The 25,068-nt window shown below is 30.5% G+C and overlaps 1 protein-coding gene across 1 annotated transcript in view; it reads left to right on the forward strand.

Moving 5' to 3' along the window:
* The first annotated feature begins 530 nt into the window (after positions 1-530).
* The window catches only part of LOC132731948 (glutamate receptor ionotropic, NMDA 2B-like), a 34,140-nt gene continuing 9,602 nt past the window's right edge, over positions 531-25,068 (forward strand). The window contains exons 1-9 of the mRNA XM_060718258.1: positions 531-1,625; positions 17,773-17,975; positions 19,987-20,118; positions 21,456-21,589; positions 21,964-22,147; positions 22,655-22,799; positions 23,207-23,454; positions 23,950-24,094; positions 24,487-24,670. Of these exons, the coding sequence (XP_060574241.1) occupies positions 1,161-1,625; positions 17,773-17,975; positions 19,987-20,118; positions 21,456-21,589; positions 21,964-22,147; positions 22,655-22,799; positions 23,207-23,454; positions 23,950-24,094; positions 24,487-24,670 (1,840 nt within the window). The 5' untranslated portion in view covers positions 531-1,160. The remainder of the gene's footprint in view (positions 1,626-17,772; positions 17,976-19,986; positions 20,119-21,455; positions 21,590-21,963; positions 22,148-22,654; positions 22,800-23,206; positions 23,455-23,949; positions 24,095-24,486; positions 24,671-25,068) is intronic.

A 25,068-nucleotide genomic window follows, 5' to 3' on the forward strand; every position in this document is an offset into this window, starting at 1 on the left:
TGTTTTGTTTTTTATTGTTGTTTTATTTTAATGTTGTTGCTGTTTTTTCCCCTTTTTTCTTATTTTAATGGTTTTGTTTTTTGTTGTTTAAATCATACTGACACTTTATTGGTCATATGGCAACCTTCACTGTTAAACATGCGCGTATCATTTCAGACCCAGTGGGTACCTAAGTAGAGCCACAGTCTTTCCTCAACCTAGCTGGGTAGCTTAATCACATGCAAAAAAAATATGACGGGATTCGAACCCACATTAACGAGAGGCGAGCAGTTTAAAGTCAACTGATTACTACAATAACCAGTTTAAATTTTTAAATATATGTTAAGCAGGTCTATGTGGTATAATAACAAAGTAAAGAGAGTGATGTTTTTATTCTTTTATTTTTACTTTATAAAAAATTTTATCACTGTAATACACGATTTATTTCACCATATTTAAAATGTATTACAATTTAAAATCACCAGCCTCTAACACATTTTATGAAATTCTAACATATGTTTCATTAAAACTACTGGTTTCCAACCCATCTCGTAATATTTTCCCACCATTCACACACATAATATAATAAATGAATATAATAGAACACTTTCTGCATTAACAGCGCCGTCCGGTTAATACATAATAAAAGCGTAAGTCTATTTTATATTTCATACTTAACAAGAACTTGGCAGATAATACTATAGCGTTTGGCCTTGGTCATTGGAGTTAATAAAAGTGTCAATGCTGTATAAACGTAGACTAGCTATGCCTGTCACATCTTAGACACGTTATCTATTTTTCCGCTTCTTTCACAGACTTCTCGATGAAGCATAGAGGAAGACGGAGGAATTGCATTTCATTGATTCCATACTTCTACAAACAAGAGATTGCTCAAAATTTCGGACAGAACTCATTGATGCGGGTGATGGATCATTACATAGGTTATTGGATTATACAAATTGTGGAATAGCTTGGATAGATAGGCGGAACAACTATGCAAAGAGGCTTACTGTTGTTACCCGGGATTAAACAGTGTATTCCGTCGCGAGGATATAATTTATTTGATAAATATATTTTATTATATTTTATTTTTGTGAATGAATAAGGGATGATTACAGATGTGGTGAAAGATTAAAATATCATAATAAATACTTTTCAAATCTTTACAAGTGATTTTCATCATGAATTGGAATAAAATACGGCAGTTGAAAGATGTATCAACTTGGGAAATAAGCGGAAAAGTTGTGATAGTGTTAATTGTGATCTTTTGTCAGTGTTGTGTAGTAAATACAAAACAAGATGTAGTACTACAAATTATAATGCCTTTTCGGTCTACAGTTGAGACCAAGTACCAGTCCACCCATGTTTTAACCAAGGAAAGAATTAAGCATGGCAGAGAAGTTGAATACAGAAATTTACGTCGGCAATTCACTATTAATTCTTGGCTAGATTTCACAAAAACCGAATCGCCGTCGGAAATTTTGTCATTGTTTTGTAATGAAGTGTTTACGAAACCAGTGAATACAATTTTAAGTTTAAACCATGGTGCGGGGACGGAGGCCTCAAATAATTATATACTTAAACTGGCGGACCATTTAGGATACCCCGTCATCAGCTGGGACCCCCACTACCCAGGTGCTTTACAGGTATGTTTTGTTTTCATGTTTTCTTCTTCTTTCAAAATAGATAACACAAGGAAAATATCAATATAGTTATCACTAATCTGACGTACATAAGTAATAATCTTGTTTAAAATGAATTTTACAAATTCCAGACACAAATCATTCCCGTTTATTATTCTCTAGAAAGATAATTCAAGATTATCTAGCGTCTTTAAGCGCGTAGTAAAGAATAAGATCTTTGAAAATAATCCATTTTAAAGACTTTTTACCCCCATTTCATATAAAATAAAGATATAATAAATAGTATGACAGTAAAATTAAGCTCAAACAATTGACATTTCTTGCAAAAAAAATTAAATTTCCTTCATTTACACAACATTATTGTTTGAAACTTACCTATAATACCAAACATAGCAATCATTGCACTGTTGATAAACAATTATAAAGTCCACCCATGATTACTACTACCAAGGGGACACTAAAGAACGTTTGATTAACATCTCCCTTAATCTTTTTTGTAGTAATTTTCAGACATGAACGATTAAATTATATATTCATTACTCTAAAACCCGTGATAGAATCTTCCATGTTTCTCTTTCGAGTTTTTACCCCAATAAACTGACGAGAACGATTTCAACATAAAATTTTGTAATGATGATTTTGAGCGGAACGTTATAAAATTTAATGTCAAATTACTGCCAACCAGCGCAGTATCTGCAATCTTAGATTGTTCAGAAAAGTAGTTTCGGATTTTATGAAGACGTTTTTCAGTCTCGCTTTGAGTAATATTTTACCATTAAACGTCCAAAAATTATTTTATGACGTTGCTCAAATAGAAAGAAAGAAACATGTAACTTGTAATTGAAATTTGTGGAAATAGTGTAGTAGTAGTAGTAGTAGTATAAGTAGTACTCGTAATAATAATAATAGTAATGAAAATAATCATAATAACCATAGTAATCAAAATGATGAAATAATAACGTTGAAAAGTAAAATGATGAAAATGATGAAGATAATAAGATAAAAATGGTGGTGATGATGATAATAATAAGATGTTCAGATGATAACGAATAAGAAAAAAAAAAGATTTTGATGATTATGATAATGCTTATTTATTATTATCATTATTATTATTATTTATTATTATTAGTTATTATTATTATTATATTATTATAATTGTTAATTATTATTATTATTATTATTATTATTATTATTAGTATAGTAGTAGTAGTAGTTAGTAGTAGTAGTAGTAGTAGTTATTATTAGTATTATTATTAATAAAATCAAATAATACCACTACAGTAAAAATAACAATAATACTAATGATAATAATAATATAATGATGACAACAACAACAAAAATAAAAGTGTTGATAATGATGATAATAATATCAACAACAACAACAACAACAACAATAACAACAATAACAATAATAATAATAATAATAATAATAATATTAATGATAATGATGATGACTTCAACAACAATAATAAAAGTATTGATAATAATGATAATAATATCATAATTTAAATTATCTTCTAAAACAAAAATTCTTATTCGTTTAATATTGCATATCAACTTCGTGATTTTATACCCATGATTGATAAATTTTTATTTGATCTTGGTGTATGAACTTAATATCTAAATCTCTAATTTCACCCGTACATGCAGCACGTTGTTTTTATTTGTTCTTTTGCAATCTTGTTAAAACGTGCATACGCTGTTAATGTTATAAGCAAAACATTTACATAGAAATACATGTAGCCTCCAACGAACAACTATGTTATTGCATTCATAGCTAATTAAATAAAAAATATATAACCATTTAGTGGGAATGCATTTATTGTAACAATTTACAATGGTATGATAAAAATGAAAATGTAAATATTCAATAATGCTTGGAGGGAATCTAGAATCACGTGCAACGGATTTATGGCACATATTTGGAATAATAATACCATTAGTCCTCGTCAGTATCTATGTGCCCGTGTAAATGTGATAATAAGTTGCCTCATCAAAATCAGGTGCAAATCATATCCAAATATAACAGCACGTTTGAAGCGGGACTTTCATGTATTTTTATAATACTGCACTTTAATAACGTCGCTTTTCATTGGATAATCGTGGCATTTATATAATTTGCAGGGCTCGGATTATATATATGCAAATAATCGTTTATATAGGCCCATATAACCTGTCAAAAAATCGTTATAACTAATAATAAATACGGATGCTGTAAAAAGTTTGACATAGTTTTCATTTTATTTTCTTATGTTCTGAAATTGTGTTGCATTACACAGAATTTATGAAGTTTCATAGCCTAGTATATTATGTTGCATTACACAGAATTTATGAAGTTTCATAGCCTAGTATATTAAACGGTTATATGAACTATCGACTTCACCAATCAAAATGTGCTTACCCTGTTAAAGTTAAATATAAAGAGCAACTACTTGATAACAGTCTTTTTAATGGATAATTTAAGGAAAATACTCTTTTTCATGTTTGAATTTTCAGAGAAACTCTAAAAAGATGAATAATCCCCCTTTAATGTTCATCGTCTGTAAGAACCTCAATTCAGTTTACTTAATTTAATCATAAATCTCCGTTTAGAAGAAGAAATCCATTTTGTATTTATTTTATTTGGTTTAAAAAGCTGAGAAAATTTATATTTCATATACGCATTATACGTGTGTGTTCGTTTTTACAAAATTGAATCAGATGTTTTGTAAATTTGTTACTTTTCTAGTTTATTACGACTGAGGAATAAAAAAATATTTTCATTTCGTATGTGTTTTGACACCTGGTACTTCGAGGTTTCATACGAACCGACTTTTTTGTGTTTGTTTGTTTGCTTTTGTTAAAACGATATAATTATTTAAGCCATAAGCTGTTTTCGTTGTACTTCCGGTACCTATTTCGACCGTACTTGCGTCTGTCCTTTTCGGTACAAATTTAACTGTCCATCAGATAACATAACGCTAGTTGTTTCTATGAAAACACGTGCATCGTCATTGAACATCTTTGTGGAAGTAGACATAGTAACAAAGTAATCAAAATGTAACAAATCTGGTCTGACTATGATAAATTGAAGAAATGACCTTTCTGACACGATAGTAAATACCTTCCCCACGGTCTTTGTCAGAATGCCAACTTACATATAACATTCTCATTTGTAAAACCTACTACAAAGCATGTTCACTTACACCTGTAATTGTGTATCCCTGGAAGACATTAGGTCTTTTAGACGTTCAGATTATATTTCTTTGGAAAAAGATAAGAAAAAATAAAATATAAATAAGTAATGAAGAACATTTCAAATTTTAATCAAAATTATTCCGATTAGAATTATTAAACCTGATCATGTTATTTTATAATAAATGCGCGCGTATAACGCACAGAAAGGTTCTTCCTTATATACAAACCGTATACCGTACATATTGTAACATTAGGGTCCGTCATTTATTCATTTTTGTCGCAATGCATAAAGACAAGTGTATAGGTTGTGATCGTATTTACTATATATAATCTAATCTATACAACACTTTTTCTTAATGCACAACGCTTAACATGAATAAAAGAGTAAAATAAATATTTATTAAGTTAAAAAATAAAAAAGGAAAGAAAAGAAGGAAAAAAGAGAAATTATTGAATACACTATATTATTTTATAAAGTATGAACAAAAGATGTAGAGCTAAACCACATTGATTTTTATTTATAAAATGTCTACAAGCACCGCATAACTCATGTAATAATTATTCTTTTGTTACATTCAACTCGCAAATATGATAATGAGAGGTCATATTTTAGTCCATTATGGCCTTATGGGATAATATTTGCATAATTTTCATTACAAGCTGGCATCAGTTCATATCTAACGTGGTTATGTAATGCTATAGGCACTTGTATTGAATTCTGATGCAATTATTTATACAAATTCGTAGAAAATCCGATACATACAAAATGCATTACTATTCAGATTTCTGTCGAAGCTAAATGCATGAAACATTTTGAAGCTTTTTATGCCACGTTTTGTATATTGTAACAATGTATTTGAATATAATATATGTATATTATGTTTCTACATCATCTTGTTAATACATAATATGCGGCTTTAAAATATGATCTTGTCTATAATACAATAATTATAATAGTAAAATGTAAATTTAAAGCAATGTGTAACAACCAAGATCGCATTCTCTTACAAAATAGCATGTAACATACTAACAGAGCGGTTATAATGTTTCTCATTTCACATCATATGCCCAACACTACCGCCGATTGATTGTTCGGCTCCCGTCGACTTCTTAAACGCATTAAAACCCCTGTCACAAATAAATCATGAATGACTTTAATTTTAAAATTGTTAAATAATAATAATAATAATATGATGATGATAATAATAATAATAATAATAATAATAATAATAATGATAATAATAATAATAATAACTATAATAATAATAATAATAATAATAATAATAATAATAAAACTAATAATAATAAAATTATTAATAATAATTATGATGATGATAGTAATGATGAAACGTGCTATATCTCTCTGTTCTCTTTATTGATGATGATGGAAGCCAGTTAACATTTTTTCTCATCAATACCTATTGTTCTTAATTTTGTGAAACGTTGGACGTAAGTTATTGTTTTTCTCCGATTGATATAAGATAAACTTACTTAAACAAGGCAGTGGTCCAATAATATGATTTTAAAGGCACATTATGCCTCCGAAATCCAGATTTTTTGTAATTCTTTAGAAATGCCAAACATGTGTTTGATTATGTTTTAAAAATGGATTAAGAGTATGTTAGATATTCAATAACTGGAAAAAAGTAAGGCTGAACATGCAATGGTGTGTGGTAAAGGTAGAAAAATGTATACAAAGTAGTACTTTGACTTCCATACAAAATACTAATTCACTAAGTGTACCATTTACAAACAGAGCAAAATAAGCAAGAGGTAGTTTATGTATATGGCAAATTAATATTTTTCGGAAACTGTGAGAAGATACCGAAAATAGTAATTTTTTGAGAAATGAAAATTACAGCATTTCTAAGGCATAATGGGCCTTAAATATTTAATTAATCAAATGAAGAAAAACAGTATCGTATTCTAAATATAAGTAAACAGAAACACATAACAGACTGTGTAAATGTAGAATAAAGCTGGGACACAACCTGTAACAGATGGCCATTGGTATACTGTTAGTCATCCACAAGTAAACATAAGAATCACATTACAAAAGAGTTAATATTTGTTTTCCTTTCTGTACGTAGAAATAAGGCAAGTTTTATCTTATTTTAACGATAATGTCACATTTCCGATTTCATTATGTGTCTTATTTAATTTGTATGCATCATAGAGATATATATAATTATATAATGAGCACAACTTCAGATATTTACAGAAACTAAAGATGTTGCACTTTATGCAAACATGTGATAAGGTAAATTCAGTATCGGGTTAGTCTATTTATCAGTTTATATCTTGAAACCAAATGAAAGAAAGAATTTCAACGAAAGAAAGAAAGACAGAAAGAAAGAAAGAATGAATGAAAGAAAGAAAGAACGTGAAAAAAGACTGTATGTATTTACGTAACTTAAGATTTAATTATGATAAGCATCAATTATTGTGTATCTACGGACAAGTTATGACCAATATGACCAATGTGTTAAATTCGGCGTTTAACAGAAAAGCGAGCAAACAAACAAATAGCTGACTACATTTTGTGTTTCCAGAACTTCAACAATTTACCGATGTCATGCGTACAATGTATTGATAACACAATTTAGTATGCTAATGTATTAATGCTGGGTCGTATATTACTTGAGTCGTATCCAAAGGGATGAATATTTGCATAATTTTCATTACCAACAATACAATAAGATCATATCTGAAATCATTATTAACAAAATATATCATTTTTTTATTAAATTAAGATTTCATTATACATTCAAATGCCGGAATCATCAAAATTAAACAGTCATAAAGATTAAATGTAAAGATTCTGAAAAAAAGGAAGGACCAAAGAGACCAATAAAAATAAAACTATAGGGAAATAGCGCAAACATTGTTTGATTCTTTTCATGAGAAACATTGAAATGTATAACTTCTTTAACAATCGCTCTTAACTATTCAGACCACTCCCCCACCGACCACTACCCCCTAGCACCGCTTTGAATTGTTTTCAAACTTAAGGTACATGTATTCGAATAAACAGTCATAGGGACCAGAATATAACGAAAGCACTACATGTATTAACATACATATTTTGTAAAAAAAAAAACAATATGAAAAAGTAAAAGTGTCAGTTATATTCTTCAGTAATAATGTATATAAACAAATATATATTTTCAAAAGGAAAAAAAATAAAAGAACAATATTTGCGATTTTATCATTATTGGCTTAACTTTCTTGAATATCTGTGAATTGCTTTTATATTGTAAAACATCCACTGTCTTGAGACTATGATTGTTGTAGAATCTTCTTGCAATGTAATTTGCCAATGAATCTTTTTTTCTCCTCAATTCTATTACATATATAAGTCTGAGCAATTATTTACATTTAATGATCACCACCTGAACAGTGTAGTGATTATTGCTTAATAAATACAGGTAATTGCCTCTCGTGTTATCCGATTGGCTGTATGTATAAATACATCATGTTTTAGGAATACGAAATAATTGTATAAATGTGTGTATATATTGACATAATTAAGAATTAAGTTAAAACTTATATTTACTCATGTGACAAACAAAGGAGAAATAAACATTACGTGTTCGTGGCCGATTGCTTTAAGTCGTTGATTTCAATCCACTTGCCCCCACCACCCCCATCCCTAGCTTTGGATACGAATCCATAGAAGGACTTTGGATTCTTTTATGTGGGATATTGATCCAACTAGCTTACGGAATGTCAATGGTTCTATTCAGGTGCCCGTTCATGCCTATATTGATGTACGGAACGGCATCTGTGGTCTTCCTCCATGGGTAAAGCTAAAAAGTCTCCATGACTTATAATGTGTTAGTAAAAAAATATTATGCGGAGTTAAACTTTGTATCTTAATATAAATGAATAATGGGGAAGATAATGGTAGTTGACCACGTTAGAACATTTGATTATTGTTTTTATATAGAGTGCTACATGAACTTCAGTTTTGCATAATATACGTGACTGTAACGTATGGTTATTATAAAATGAATGAATACCGCTTATTTATTTTCTTACTGACCAATTCGCTATAATTAAAATATCATTTTTTTAGTTTTAATTTTTGCATCCACACAATTGTAACATTTATAGAGCCTGTCCTAGATACAACATAGTTAGCAAAGCGTGAAATTTGAAAAGGTGTGCAGGTGAAATATATACCTTGAAATGATATCTTCAAACTTCAAGTGCGTATGCAAGTCAATCACAAGTCCCGCTTCTTTTTTTAATAAACATCTTACCATTGATAAAAAGAGCAGTTAAGTAGAATCCGTTAGACTTACTTAATACCAATCTGTACAGCTACAAAAAGTTAAAACCTTGTCTGGAATCATATTTATTTTTTCCGATGTAGTATTTACTCTATAACGATTCTTTCAGATAACATTTTAGTTATTCTTTTGGATAGACAGCAATATTTGTTCCATAAAATATATATTTCAACCATCAGCATGAGACCATTCTATCTTTATTATTTTCTTTTTATATTTATTAGATTTTCTTTTTTGTAATTAGTGTATGGGCCTAAAATGAAAATTTCACAGTTGTCATGTTTGAATGTCGTTTTCTAATTATGCCGGTGCTCGAGGGCGTTGACGGCAGCTTGCACTTACCACTATACTGACTGTGAATAGGCTACCGTGTATTCCTACTTCTGTGAATAGATTCAGTCAATCCGGACATGCAACAATTTTATTGTTGCCGTTTGGGCGTTCTTTCGAGATTCCGGTATTATTATCTTATTTTATATCCTTTAATATAAACCATTTTAGTTGTTTTATACTATACAAGGAACGCTCCTATTTTATTTCATAGGAAGTATATTACAAACACCAGCATATAATACATCCTATTCTGTTTTTGGCTTCTAGATGAATTGTTTTCTAATTCACATTTTCAATTGTAATTCATCTAGATAAATGAAATAAATGATCTTTCTGAAACGGTAGAAAATATTCTCTTACACTCTTTGTCAAAATGCCAAACAACATATATCACTCTAATTTGTTCAGTTCTTGTTATATCTGGCAAAATACATAATTCTACGAAACATATGAGCCGCGTCACGACAAAATCAACATAGTGCATTTGCGACCAGCATCCGCGCAGTCTGATCAGGATCCATGCTGTTCGCTTACCAACTCTATTTTAAGTAGAGACACTGATAGCAAACAGCATGGATCCTGATCAGACTGCGCGGATGCGCAGGCTGGTCTGGATCCATGCTGGTCGCAAACACACTATGTTGGTTTTGTCGTGACGCGGCTCATATATTGAAACAAGGTTTAAAAAAGTACACTGTACTCTTGATATGGTATTTCAAACATTTTTGATATCCGTACATCCAACTGTAAGGGTATAACTAGGAACAACTTTTACCGTTCTAATTCTAGGTACTATGATATTTTGATTAACAACTAGTTGAAGAAATAAAAATTTATTATCTTATTTTAATAAGAAACAAAACATCAGTTTAAATGTTTTTTATTTTTGTCATAAATTAATCACGAAAACTCATGACAAACACATTTGGTAAATATTGATTAGTTTCAATTAGTATGGTGATTATGGGGTTGTGTTTGAATTCGGACTAAGCCTTAAGGGAGATAATTTACATAATTGTTATTATTCACTGGCCGCTTAAGCCACCGCGCCAGATCATATTTAACATGATTACTTAACGTGATTATGAACGACTAGTTTATCTACGGTCATTCGCACTGTATCTATGCTCTGGCATGTACAGAAAATATCAGTTTTTAGCGAAAGTGATAGCAATTAGCTCAGTTAATCTACTTGACAGCCTGCCCGTGAACGATGCGATGGCTAAACTCTTACTAGTGAATTCATTGAATTCATTGTGGCACACTGCCGTGAAGCAGACACCATTACCGGTTGTTCTAAATAGTTCTTTAAATGCCTGTTTCTTTTTAAATGTAGAAATTATCAAAAACAATATTAAAGTATTTGAGAGTAAACATATTCCACGATTTCTTGCTTTAATAAATTAACATCTTAACTGCGCTAAAATTGTACTTGAAATGCCGTTCGTCTATACAGCATTTAAAAGAAGCTGTTTTCGAATACTTCTTATGGACAGTCACAGTGGAAGCGTAAGTGTTGGTCTCTCATTTCATTTACTTGCTAACCGCAATTTGTTGTTATAATTTTGACATTTTCTGTAAAATCATTCTGGCTAATATGCAATGAGTGTTTCAGTGTCGCACATATTTATAATACATATTGCTTAAGATTGTTTACATACCAAAATAGATAGATAAATGTTCAGTAAAAAACCCTACTTTTATCTGAACGAAACTTAGTATACCAAAGTAAATCAAATCTCTAATTCAGAACAAACCCCTTGTGACTGAGGGGTTGCCTTCAATGGTTGAGGCATAAGAATTGCAGCCGACGTTTATCTCTGCTTGAACGAAAGAGGCGACTAAATGGGTCCGCATAATTGGAATATATGCATCTCTTAGCTCCAGCATGTGAGGTGGCTTTGACCCCTGGTGTTGCTTTAAAGTTTGTAACACCCGACGTTAGCCAAAATCTTCTTTCCTGTTTCGGCGCCATTTGACCTGTAATGACCTGTAATGTGCACTGTAAAATCTAACCAACAACTGTAAAGGTCATTTTATTAGGCTTATTACAGATACATGTTCACATTTTTGCAAAAAAAAGATAATAGTAATCATAATAAATAAATAAATACAAAAAAAATGAAATAAAAACTGAGAAAATTGTAATTTGATTTGAAGCAGGACGCGATTCGCGTATTGATGGGTAATTTTTTCTCGCTTAGAAAATATCTGAGCTATGATCAATCATTCTATTGTTAAACCATTAATATATGCACCTCATACAACATGTCAAGGGAAATTAAAAATGATCTGAATGACTAAATTTTATTTAATAAACAAAGATATACGACGTCCATAACAAAGTCGAGATCGAAGACAAAATTACGTGTTATGCACATTGACAGAGGAACGAATTTATTAAAATACACGTATATTACATGTAATAAAAATATACATAGCAGAATTTATTACTTCCAATTATATGGTAAAAACTTAAATAAAATATGAACTTAATTATTTGATCAGATTTGATTTAGTTGCTGATAGTTATACTATTACACTGTTTATACCTGGCCTTTTCCATTTAAATGACTCATTTATAGCTCATTTCTATATATTATTTTCTATGTATCGATTTTAAATTTAGCAATATGTATTTTAATACTACTTCATGCACTTTCTAACAAATTACAGGTTATAAAGTACTGGCAGTTTATCAAATGTCGTGAAGTACAAGAAGTAAACTTTAAGGATATTTTCACTTTAATTACTTTTCAAACTTAATCTTAGTAAATAGCAAGAACAATACAAAATATCGTGTACATTTTACTTCGCAAATAATTATGTGTTCCAAATCATAAGAGTTTTCTCCAAAACAACCCTAACATTTGGTATCTGTCATTATTAAACTCGGATGATATTTTACTCTTTTACTTTAATGATTGAAGACTTGAACAACATTTGTCTGGCTTTGATAATCAATCGTACCATCTTATAACCAGCCTACGCACGCAGGGATTGCTGATGTTTGGAGAAGGTTTCTTTGATAAATGCAATGGACAGTTTGTCACATGATAAATATTTCGAACTTGCATACGTCGTCTCAAATCAATCTTTTGAAAAGACTGATAATAAAAAAGCATTGAAGTTTGCGTTGAATGCAATTTTAGAAGTGTACAATATTTAAAATGTACAATATTTAGATAAGTGTGATATATTATGAAGTCAAAAGGAGGTTACGTAGAAAGCTGTACCAATTCTTTATAATTTAATAGATTTTTAAATAATATTTATTTTTTGTCTTAAAAACATGCTGTCATTGAACTTCTCTGTTTACCCAAATTCCGGTTCTTTTTTTTTGTCTTTGCCAACCTGGGTGCAAGTCCTATACCTATGTTATTTGTTGATTGTGTTACTTGATGATATGAAGTTGACGTTCCGTAAAAGGTTGATCGTCCTTGTTTCCTTTTCGCAAATGCCTTACTTTCAGTTCTCATTGTTGCTTTTATTCGAATTTCCGTCTATATATGTATATAACATGTATAAGAAGCCTGTATCTCAAGGTATTGGCAAGATTTTATTATTTCCAAATCACAAGTAGAAAATACCCGCTGAAATTACTTAAAAAACTAAGGAGGAATACAAAAAACTCAGAATTAATAGAACCTTAACTTTATCTCAATCTTATATAATACCACAAATCTGCAAGACTTAATGATTTCGAAAATAAATGAAAATTGAATGATCTAAGCTTACCCAGCTTCGTATATCGTACAAAAGATATAAATGTAAGAACACCTGCGCTAGTTTATATAATTTGTCTGAAAACTTCTCAATATTTGTGTATGAAAATGTCTCATTTCTGTCAATAAAAGGTTTGTGCAAAATATCACTGAACTATTAAATGTAACTAGATTTCCAGAAAGAAATGGGAATTAATATCAGTAAACTCAATAAATATACATTTTTGTGTCAAAACGAATTCGGACTTGAAATGACCGTGCATTTATTTTACACGAGTGTGCGTTTTCCGTGTAAACTAATTCGTGCGTTCTGTTCATTTTTTATCATAGCCTAAAAATCCAATATCTAAATCATAATTTCGACATATCAAGCAAAGAACTAGTATAACAGATTTACAACGATCCATTATATCATTAATGAATACATAGCAAAGTTGAATTAAAGTGTACAATCGTGCTTGTCACTGTGACAAAGAGCAGTCATTGAAGGTATAACACATTCTAGCTCTTCAAATAAACAGCAGCATTTCTTCCAAATCGAGGTTCAATAAAAGTATTCAAACTTAATATGGGTCAGCTTTGGCATGCTTTGTAACAATTGATGTAAATAAAAAGAGAATTACACATTTTTAACATTTTAAATTTTTTAAAACTCATGGTAATGATATTTTCTTACATTCTAAAATTCAAAAACATTACTATTATAGGGAAATGAGTGTAAATTCAGTAAAACGGTAATATCAACAGCCGGGCAAATACTTCATTAACTTGATAAAGTGTCTGACTCAAAGAAATGCAGGACACATGTTATTACTACATCTTCAAATCTTACTTTCCCACATCTTATTTTGCCATAAACACGCCAAACTTCCTGTATTTATAACAGATACACAATTCCCCAAAGAAAGTGTTCATTATTATTTCCTAATGAGATTCTGACAAGGTATTTACCGATTTCCCCCACACATAATTGAAGATGAAACAACTTAAGTCTGGATGACGTAATCAATTGTATACACTCATTAGCCATCTCTCCATGCACGGATTGTTGCTCGGTAGACTTTTACATTGACAAAGAATTATCTTGATTGTATGGGTGCACTTTCTGTGATAAATCAATGTTTCCACGCGGCATGTTCCGTTGTCAAGATTAGTTCAAATCTATCAATTACAAAAGGCATTCCCGAGAAGAGTTTCCGAGATAACAGTCTATAAACATGTTATTATATAACTATATTTAGGACATCGTTTTGGTGTTTACATACAGGGAACTGGGACAAATATATACAAGTAGAGATTTTGATGCTAAAGCATCAAGTCGCCGGATAGAAAAATTATTATTTTGTCATAAATATAAGGAAATATCAGTTTAAGGGTTCAAGTATAAAGAAAAGAGGAACAATATGTTGAGTAATGTTTATTCATAAACACGTTTTCATTTACTTGCCACAATTATATCTTTCTTGCTGAGAGTTTTATGCAATAAATTTATGTTATGTTATAATAAAACATCATATTTGAAGCAAACTTGCCTAGCAATTTTGTCAAGAAACTGTTATCATTATTAAATAAGCAAGTATTGTTTGGCAATATTTACCCGAGACTCAATCATTTTCGGGAGCTGTTTCGTTTGCTTACATAACTTATTATGATTATTGTTAACAATTTTATTGTAAGTATAACTACATGTATAATTATATCAATTATTACTGCTCGATGGCCTAGTGGTAAGTATGACGAAGTTGTAACAAGTTCGAATCTCGGACAAATCCTGTGTGTAGTTTTCATAAATTGATTTTTATAATATCTTTTAACTTTATGAAACATAAGTTGATAAATCGTGTGTTTCATTTCTAGCACTTTTTTATTTCATAATTTTGATAAAAGGTAAAGTTTTGCAAAATAAAAAAGTATTATAAAAGAAAACAAAAAAATCCTTTTATCGAACCTACAGTCTGCAATTTGAAACATACTTAAAATCTAACACCTTGTCATAGAGGCTTGTAAAGCAAGTGATATGATTATAATTCTACTTGTAATTCTACTTTATACATATACCGTTGTACCATACATTTGAAATCCGTATGGTTTTCTTCAGCATCCGATAATTACCGACAAATTATTACCGACCATCGAATATTTGCAAAGTGACTATGAAAATATATATGCTTAATTATGCATAAAACAATGCAATTCTACTGTAAAAGTGGTGTCTGCATAAAAAAAATTATTCTTATGTACTATCGAAAAAATATATTATTTAGCTGAAATCAATATTCCTGTCGTTACATACGATAAAGTTAACGTTTAATTGCCTTTCAGTGCGATAAACTATCAACACAAAGATGGTTTATTAGTTTTCTCTTTGTATCCAATACGATTCCGGCCCCTACTGTCATACCGAGATTGTTCATACAAAATTACTTTGATTTGCACTTTATCAGCTGCCAACCATTCACAAGTTACCTGTATGTCTGTCTTATCAGCCATTTCTTACTATTAATAGCTTTTATAACAATAACATACAACGTGAAGTCACGTGATTCAGGGAGAAACTGTTTATAATAAATAAGATAAAGAATAGAATAGGTCTCATAAGATACAAACAACCAGATAATTTAAAAGTTTCATTTTAAATATCATGCATGATTTATTTATCATAAAATAGCAACGCTTGACACTTTAAAAAAAGAGAAAACATCCATAAATTCAATGACTTATCCATAGGGATACGTCATTAATTCATTTTATAAAAATTGTAATGTTGCTTTTTACGATGTCAATATTTGAATATTTCATTTCATTGAGCAACATTATTGTATGTTTGAATTTTTGAGATTACTGAAAACAATTGTAGTCTTTAATTGTTCAGTAATTGTTATGCTTTTATTTACAGAAATTAATGCCTTCTCCTACCATAGGTATAATATTAAACTGTTACAAATATAGTCGCCGGTTTCTACCGGCGACTAATAACTTAGATCCGTGTTTATGTTGTCAGATTCAGCCACTTGTTCTAACTTATTAAAATCTTACTTTGACTATATTATCTACAAAATCATTCCATGAACATTTGGATTATTAATTAGAGGAGTTGCCTTTAAGTTAACTATATTTTATTTAGAAATAATAGTACGTTTTTCTATTACTCAGAGATCATAACACTTTGTTTTAATTCTAAGCATTTAGAGTTTTCTTAGCGTTGAATAAATTCGTGATCTTATATCTTTTTCTTTTTATTTTGATCATCATTTTAATATTATTATTGTTTTCATGTCCCTTAAGATTAGGCTTCATATGCCGTTACATGAATCGAGAAAAATCGTATTTACATGTAGCTGATGCTTAAAACAATGTTACAGCGCTTTATTGGTTATTTTATAGCACCATCTGTGTTTGCCAAGTGCAGTATTAACACAATGAGCCATAACTGTTTGACAGATATATATGTACCACAGATAATAAATGGTAGCTTACAGCGATAATTCGTATAACTGACAACTTAACAATAAAGGAAGCAGATGGGTTTATGTGTCATATAAATGTACGATACAATAATTATGATGCTCAACATTTACGCAAGACCCCTTTTTTCTTCTTCCTGTAGCCCTTCATATTGAGAGTTTATTACTATTCGTATTCCACCTGTTTAATAATAAGTTTATTTATTTTTTTGTAGTTATCGTTATTTATAAATATGTATATACATGCATTTTTTATCGTCTGAAACGCATATCCTGAAGCATATCCAAAGTTAAGGGACTGATGTTGGACATCTGACAATGCTGACCCTCTTGAAAACGAATTATCACTAATACATTTGTGCTTCCTAATCTCTTACCTTTTGAAGCTCTGCTCAGCCTTTGTCACTATTAGCCTACACTTCCGTGTAATCTTTGAATTGACTGTTCCAAACTCCAAGGTGAGGGATTTCGGCAAGTTAGAGGCTAAGTAACAAATTGCGTTCTGGTAATCGTCTCTAGACGAACATCAGAATATCGTCTGCTTGTCTCTCTTATTTTTCTTACACATGATTTAAAGTGTTAATGTCTTTTTTGTCTATAAAGTCTCGGTTTGTGAAACTCTTCACGTTTCTTTTACCACAGAAAGGCTGGCTGTCTAGGAAAGATCCTCCCGAGATTTCAAGTAGATATAACATCTCGAATATCCTAATAGGAAATCTTTAACAAGCAGCAGTGTCTGCCAAGTACAATATTTACAAATTATGTTCAATAAATAGATACTATAAATAAGAATGTTGGAGTAATTGTAATATATTAAAGTTGACTGCACACATAATTCTTTTTTATTCCAAAAATGTATTTATTTAAACATACACGTAAATTGTGTATTTATCGAATAAAAAACAAAAATACATCTAGGGAACGGCGATAGCTTATTGCTTCTTTTACATTTAGAATTGATATATTTTTTTAAAGAACAAATTCATAAGAAGTTACCATGGAACTTTGTTATGAATTTTGTTAATTGAATAAATTTGTCAAAGGTCTCCTTTTTCTATCATCATATGTGTATATGCATAAAAACTATTAACAAAATTATCCTATATTATGCAAATGTTACAAAACATTCACTTATTTCCATTTAATCTACTTTCAGAGTAATGAAGATTCCAGAGTTCTCCAAATTGCCCCAACTATATACCATCAATGTCAAGCCATATCAAAAATACTAAATCGTTATAATTGGACAGACTTTTCTGTTGTAACAACAAAGATAACTAGTCACGTGGATTTTATCAACTGTATGAGAGATATGATAGCAAGAACTAGTGTGTCACAAGGATTTACAACAAAAGCAAAGTAAGTATAGTGCTTCTGTTACTGGCCGCTCCAAGGCGGTGCCTCTCTTTTTTCCCTAGCTATCCGTACTATTATGGTGACACTTCTGTGTCCCTTCTTATTGTTTTCTCGTCTTCCGTTTGCCCCTAGATTTGTTTAATTATTCTAATTTTGCGACCTCCACCTCGACCTTCAAGTACCCTTCCAAGTCAAAACACCCATAGAAACTGCTAACGAAGAAATCGTTCATGTATTGTTAACAGCTGACGTCTGAAATATTTACAATGTACTGTTGGATTCGTTATTTATATGTGTATACGTATTCAAATACAGCGTTAATCTGTTAAAATGAGACATGTTTATGTCTATAAGGTTGACACAGGCAGTGTTAGTTTAGCGTGATAAATCAGTTATAAACTGTCTGCTGCGTGGTATATCAAATTATCTTCGGAACATTGACAGTGTTTTACGAGACGATTGAAATCATTTGAGCGTATGCTACAGACCAAGCATATTGATCACATGCTAGACATAAGGCGACAATGGACCTTAGAAAATTGCCAAGACAAACGCTATAAACATTAGAGCTTTAAAAAAAGGAAGGTCGATAGAAGGTGATATGAAAATAAGATTATACGAATACAAATCGAGTTACAACAAGTAATGGGTTAAAAAAAGAAAAGGTTGTCCTTTTAGCGACTCACGTCATACGATATGTGATCAGAAATATTTCCTTGAATATTAGCTTTTTGAGACACATTTTTGTGAAGAAAATAAGTTTGATGATAGGAAGTCAAGGAATTAAACAATAGGACAAGTATAAATATAACTATAAATGTTAATGAATTAGTAAGCATGAAAAGAAATAACAAAACGTAAGCCATGTGATCATAAAACATGCATAAACTTACATACAAGAATTCTTGGCAAAATTTGATAAATTTCAAAATCGAAAAGTTGAATTCCGCAAGGGATCAATGGGGATTTCATGTCAGAAGACAGAAGGTCTATCTTTCTGATTTTATCACGCATTCTGGTTAGTGTTCAACTGCTGCACAAATGGGCAATAAATATTTTTCCCATCAGATAAGCCGGCAAGAAAACATTTACAATGCCATTGTGAATTTCAAAAATGAAACGAATAGAATAGCTTTAAAGAATTGAACTTGTCATAGTCATACAATGTAAACTATCTTTTCCATTTTATTGCCCTTACTTATTTCATGCCGCCTTATTATTGTTAATGCTTGTTTGAAATTCGTTTTCTGTATTATTTAATTGTAATACAAATTTGACAATTGTGGTTTTACAGAGTTTCCTACTCCATGTTACATTTCTATATTCATTTTTAAAGAACTTTGAGATAATTGGAGAAATATGTTGTGTGTGATAATTTATCTCTCATCCGACAGAAACCAAAAATGGACTTACTTGTTTGCATCTTGACTTCCTATCATCAAACTTATCACAAAAATGTGTCTCAAAAAGCTAATATTCAAGGAAATATTTCTGATCACATATCCTATAAATTAGTAATTGAAAGTTCCGAAACAAAATGATGTTAGACATTCATTATTAAAGAAATACATTTTTGGTCGAATAGCATAAAACCATTACAACATCAAATTGTTATTTACTACAGATCAAATGGGGCACTTAAAAGTTTAAAAGAAATGCAACATAAATTTTAAAAAAAATAGACCCAGAATTATTTAATCCATTTTGTTGTGTATTTCTTACCTGATTTGAATTTAAAGCATTTTTAAAAGTGTTTTACTTTTTTGGCTTATTTTGGACTTCCTATAAAAATAATTCTTCTGGAAAAATAAACCAAACAAAACAAAAATTAACGGAATATTAAGTCTGAAAATTTGCTCACAGGTTATTGGTCTAGACCTTCATTAAACGTTATATATGCATCTCGAAAAAACCACACCATTTTCCATTACTTCTATGTCCAAAGACCATTACTTCTATGTCCAAAGACCTCATTTGGAACGGTAAATACATAACCTGTATTTATTTATTTCAGATTCAACATTCTGTCATCTGTAACTGCGGATTTTGGCGATATGGATGATTACATGCAGAGAATGGCGTCAATTGAAGCTGCTTTGATGGTTGTTAAACAGTCTGACTCACGTGTCATTATACTTCATGCAGAGTAATATTACTTTGTTTTTAATTGAATTGTTCATGTTACAAGCTCATTATTATGTTGAAAGTATTCATTTGCTTTGGGGTGCTTTAGTGCACTGTAGAAAGGACCAGATTAATAATATGTTATTTGGACCGGAATCGCAATATATTATTAAGACCAAATTCACAAAATTGCATTAGGACCAGAATCACCATATGTTATTAGGACCAGAATCACAATATGTTATTAGGACCAGAATCACCATATGTTATTAGGACTAGAATCACCATATGTTATTAAGACCGGAATCGCGATATATTTTTAGAACCAAAATCACAAAATGTCATTAGGACTAGAATCACAATATGTTATTAGGACCAGAATCACCATATGTTATTAGGACCAGAATCGCCATATGTTATTTAGACCGGAATCGCGATATATTTTAGGACCAAAATCACAAAATGTCATTAGGGCCAGAATCACAATTTGTTATTAGAACCAGAATCACCATATGTTATTAGGACTAGAATCACCATATGTTATTAGGACCAGTATCACAATATGTTATTAGGACCAGAATCACCATATGTTACAAGGACTAGAATCACCATATGTCATTAGGACCAGATTCAACATATGTTATTAGGACCAGAATTACCATATGTACACATAAATTCAATATGTTTTAAATTATTATTGTTTGTCTGCATAAAACCCTGTATATTCAGGTGGTATACTGATGTGCTTGCTCAATACGTAACAAATTGCAATTGTGTCACTCAGGAAATTATATTTCAATTTAATCAAAAACAAAACAAATATCCTCTATATATTTGTTAGGGCATTATCCAAAAGTGTTAGTGCAGATCTTACTGTATTAGGACCAGAATCCATATTTATTGATGGGATCACAGATGGTATTTTTCCAATCACTGTTCTTAGCCGCTGTGGTAATCACAATATCGTATTGGTGGTATGTATGTTATAAGGACCTCATTTCATAAAATTTATTGCAAGGACCAAATTACCCAGGGAAAGTATAATTAAAATTTATTTAATTAATTCTGCTAAAACCTGTATATTATGATATATATTATTAATAAAGATTATTATTATAAATTATATATATACAATTTTAATCTAAAAACAAATACAATAGACATAATTCATAATTTAATATAATTATATATTCAATTACCTCATAAATTAACATTCATCAGATGCACAATGAGCACTATTGGAATTATTTTACTATGACAATTTAATAATTGTTAACAGTAATGTTCTTAAGTTGGTAATTTGGATAACATTTTTATTCAACACTTTATAAACGATATGATATATTTATATTCCTATAGGGAAACAGAAGCGTTGGACATTATGGACGCTGCTAAAGAAATCGGACTTACAGAAGCAAAGTATATGTGGCTTCTCACGTCATCAAGTATCGGAGGCATCGGACGGGGAACACAATTTCCAGTTGGTATTCTAGGTAGGATTCCAGTTATATGAATTATCTAAGTGTTAATGTAAGTCTTTTTGGCCGAGTAAAGGGTTGTTCTCTTGTCTAAATTCATGATTGTTATTATTAAGTTATTAATTGCACCATTTGTTCATATCTATCGACAATTTAATTGTGGATAGATCTATATGAACAAATGGTGTAATCAATAACTGAATAACAGTATGTACAATATGGGATATGTATTTTTGCTTATTGTCTCAAATATTGTATATGTATGAATTAATAAGCTCCGGCCTTATTACAAGGTCATGGTTACGTATTTTTTTAATGATTTTATATTGCTAAAATACAGAATGACATATTGAAAATAAGTGATTGCATACATATTATTGTATCTATAGGTATAATGTATAATGAAACAGACGCCATGGTAGAAGAAGCCATTAAAACATCTATAAAGATATGGGCTCTAGGACTAGAAAAGATTGCAAAAGATCCAAAAGTTGCGCAATTGGCAATGCATCCTAATCATAGTTGCAATGTAGCACGTCGTGAGGAGTGGAAGAATGGACACATGATGTATAGGTACATGTACATTATTTACATTAAAATAATATCACATGACTGGTTATAATGTCAGAGAACTCGGAAAACTAATTTTTGTGTCGGATAATTCGTCTTGGGTTTGTGTTTACAAGTTGTAAATATATAAATTTCATTAGACTTTTTACACCGAACTGTCAGTTAAAATAGCATATACATTTGTACGGATTTGCATACTCTATACGCTTGTGGCATACTCTTATTACTATGGTCAGTTAAAGTTGTTCTTGACAGGCTTTCCTACACAATAGAACAAATAGAAGTGCGAATCTGCAGGATGATTATCGTTTTAAAAAATAGAAAAACGAATAGTTGCACTTTTATTTAATTAAAAATTTTATTAAATGTACAAATGGATATGGCGTTCCTGACTTTCACAATGGCAATGATTATAAAAAAATTAAATATATGAGAATTTAATTTAACAATTGGACATGACTTATTATTTTGCTTCATTTTTAACACATTCAAAAACGCCTACCTTTTCAGAGCTATGAGGGACGTTGTTATTAAAGACCCACCGGTATCCTTTAGTTCCAATGGCGTCATACAACATGTTAAATTTGAAATATACAATGTGCGGCCTCCTACCTCGCCAATGAATATCAAGTACAGAATGAATGAATTTGCTGCGGTAAGTGAAAAATACCTAACGTGATTGAAACAATGAAAAATGCATATGAAGCAATGGTTACATAAGTTAATAGTTATATAATTATTGATGGAAAAGAAAGAATCGGTATCCGTAAGAACGCTTACATCCACAAACTCTAAAATGTTGCAGTTATCCTATTCATTAACTGTTGTGGCAAGAAACATGTTATTGTCTGTACGTTAAAGGACTTAAGCGGTAAAACGTTACCCTAGTAAGAGCCGAAATATAGTTCATGTAGTTAGCATTAATGTCATGTTCTTTATTTTGCTATAATTGATAGATCATGTTAATGTAAAACATAAGAACTGATCCCCGTTTGCCTGATGTGTTAATTTTAATTCAATGAGTATCAATGCATGTACAATACATTTACAATCAATTTATAGGTCGGTACGATATCTCCGAAGATGGTAAAGGGTAAAATGGACATGCAGATTGAAATGGATGAAATAGTCTGGCCTGGAAATGCTGTGTTTCCACCGAAAGGCAAACCGGATAAAAGATTCTTTAAGATCATAACACTTAAAGAGGAACCGTATATAGTGTACGTGCAACCAGAAGCAGAGACAGGCAAATGCGGGCCACATGCAGTCCCTTGCCATCTTAATTACGATCCAAAGAAGCCAAATCAGTAGTACGTATGATTTTTTGAATACGTGTTCTATTTGAATAGTGCGAAAAGGAAACATTTAAAGTCGGCAGACAACGGCTCAATTTAAACTGTTGCAGAATCGTTTCATCACAATGTATGTTGTTTGTTACTGTGTGCTTCTATACATGCACCCTAGCACCGGTTTAAGAAACATTTACAATTAAAAATGAACATGTAATATTTTCTTTTATTAATATATGATTTAAAAATGGAACGCTCGAAGTAACGCCTTGTTATTCATTATATTAATTATACTGTGCATATTGAGATAAGACTAAATGGACATGTACCGTGTACCATCCATATATTAAGAACTCAGTAAAATACAATAGGAACATTTATATAATTGCATTGGAAGCATATATTATAATTCAACTATCTTGCAAAGGTGCAATCTATGTCGGCAGTTGTGTTTCGTTATAAAACATATGCATACATTTTGTATAATAATTGAAAATAAACTTTTCATTTTAATAGCCCTAATGCAACTATAACAGATGGTCTAGTCGAATGGTGCTGTACCGGCTTGTGTGTTGATTTACTGAAAATACTAAGTACACGAATGAGTTTTGACTACGCAATGTACGAAGTATCAGACGGTGAATGGGGTCTGAAACAGGAGGTATGTTATGTTTTCGAAATTTTATTACTTTACCGAAACATCCTAGTATGATATCACAAATAACATTTGAATAACCTGTTTTTATTTTCAAATTAAAGTGGCATTATATATTATTATCAATTTTCTTTTACGCACATATATAATGAAGAGTTTAAAATCTTAAAACATGAAATGTTTGTGCCTTTTCATTTGTCCAATCTTTTGCGCGATTGTTAAATACGTCCATTAACTACTTGAATATCAATTGCTAACAAAACAAACTGTATGTATATAAACTGAACTACACCTCTTGATAAATGTATTAATTGCTGAACAAATTTTCACATAATTTTTATATTGAGCATTTTTTGTGAAACATTTCATAGGTTATTTTGTTACCCCTACTTTTGCAGAATGGTGAATGGACAGGGTTGGTTAAAGATATGGCTGAACAAAAGGGTGATATGGTTATCACATCAATAAAAATATCCCACGAGAGAGCGACTGCAATGGATTTCTCCACACCATTTCTGGAAACTGGTATTACAATAATGGTTGCTCTCCGGAAGGGAGCAATTTCCGCCACAGCATTTTTAGGCAAGTGTTTACACATTTTAAGACATTTCTTCATTTATTAAAAAAAAGAACCGACCAATAAAAAATAATATCCGCCCGGTATTCATAGAACTTGTGACATTATGCCCCTTTTTGCAATGTCGAGTTGATCAAAACAGACTAATTAAGTAAATATTTAAAAGGATTGGCTATAATAATGCTTATTGATCGATAAAATGTTGCAACTGCCTAAAATATAAAAAAGACTGCTCCACTCTTTTTATCAATTGAACGTTAACGTTACATGTCATAAGATATTTATAGAATGATTTTTCAGTCACGTGGGTTATTGACAATACGTTTAAATAGACTACAGAATTTAAAACAATTAAGGCAAAATCTAATGTTATTTTGACTTGTACCTGTAAACCCACCATTGA

The sequence above is a fragment of the Ruditapes philippinarum genome, unplaced genomic scaffold (assembly GCF_026571515.1).
Source record: "Ruditapes philippinarum isolate M1 unplaced genomic scaffold, ASM2657151v2 ctg1322_1_1_1_1, whole genome shotgun sequence".
Lineage (NCBI taxonomy): Eukaryota > Metazoa > Mollusca > Bivalvia > Venerida > Veneridae > Ruditapes > Ruditapes philippinarum.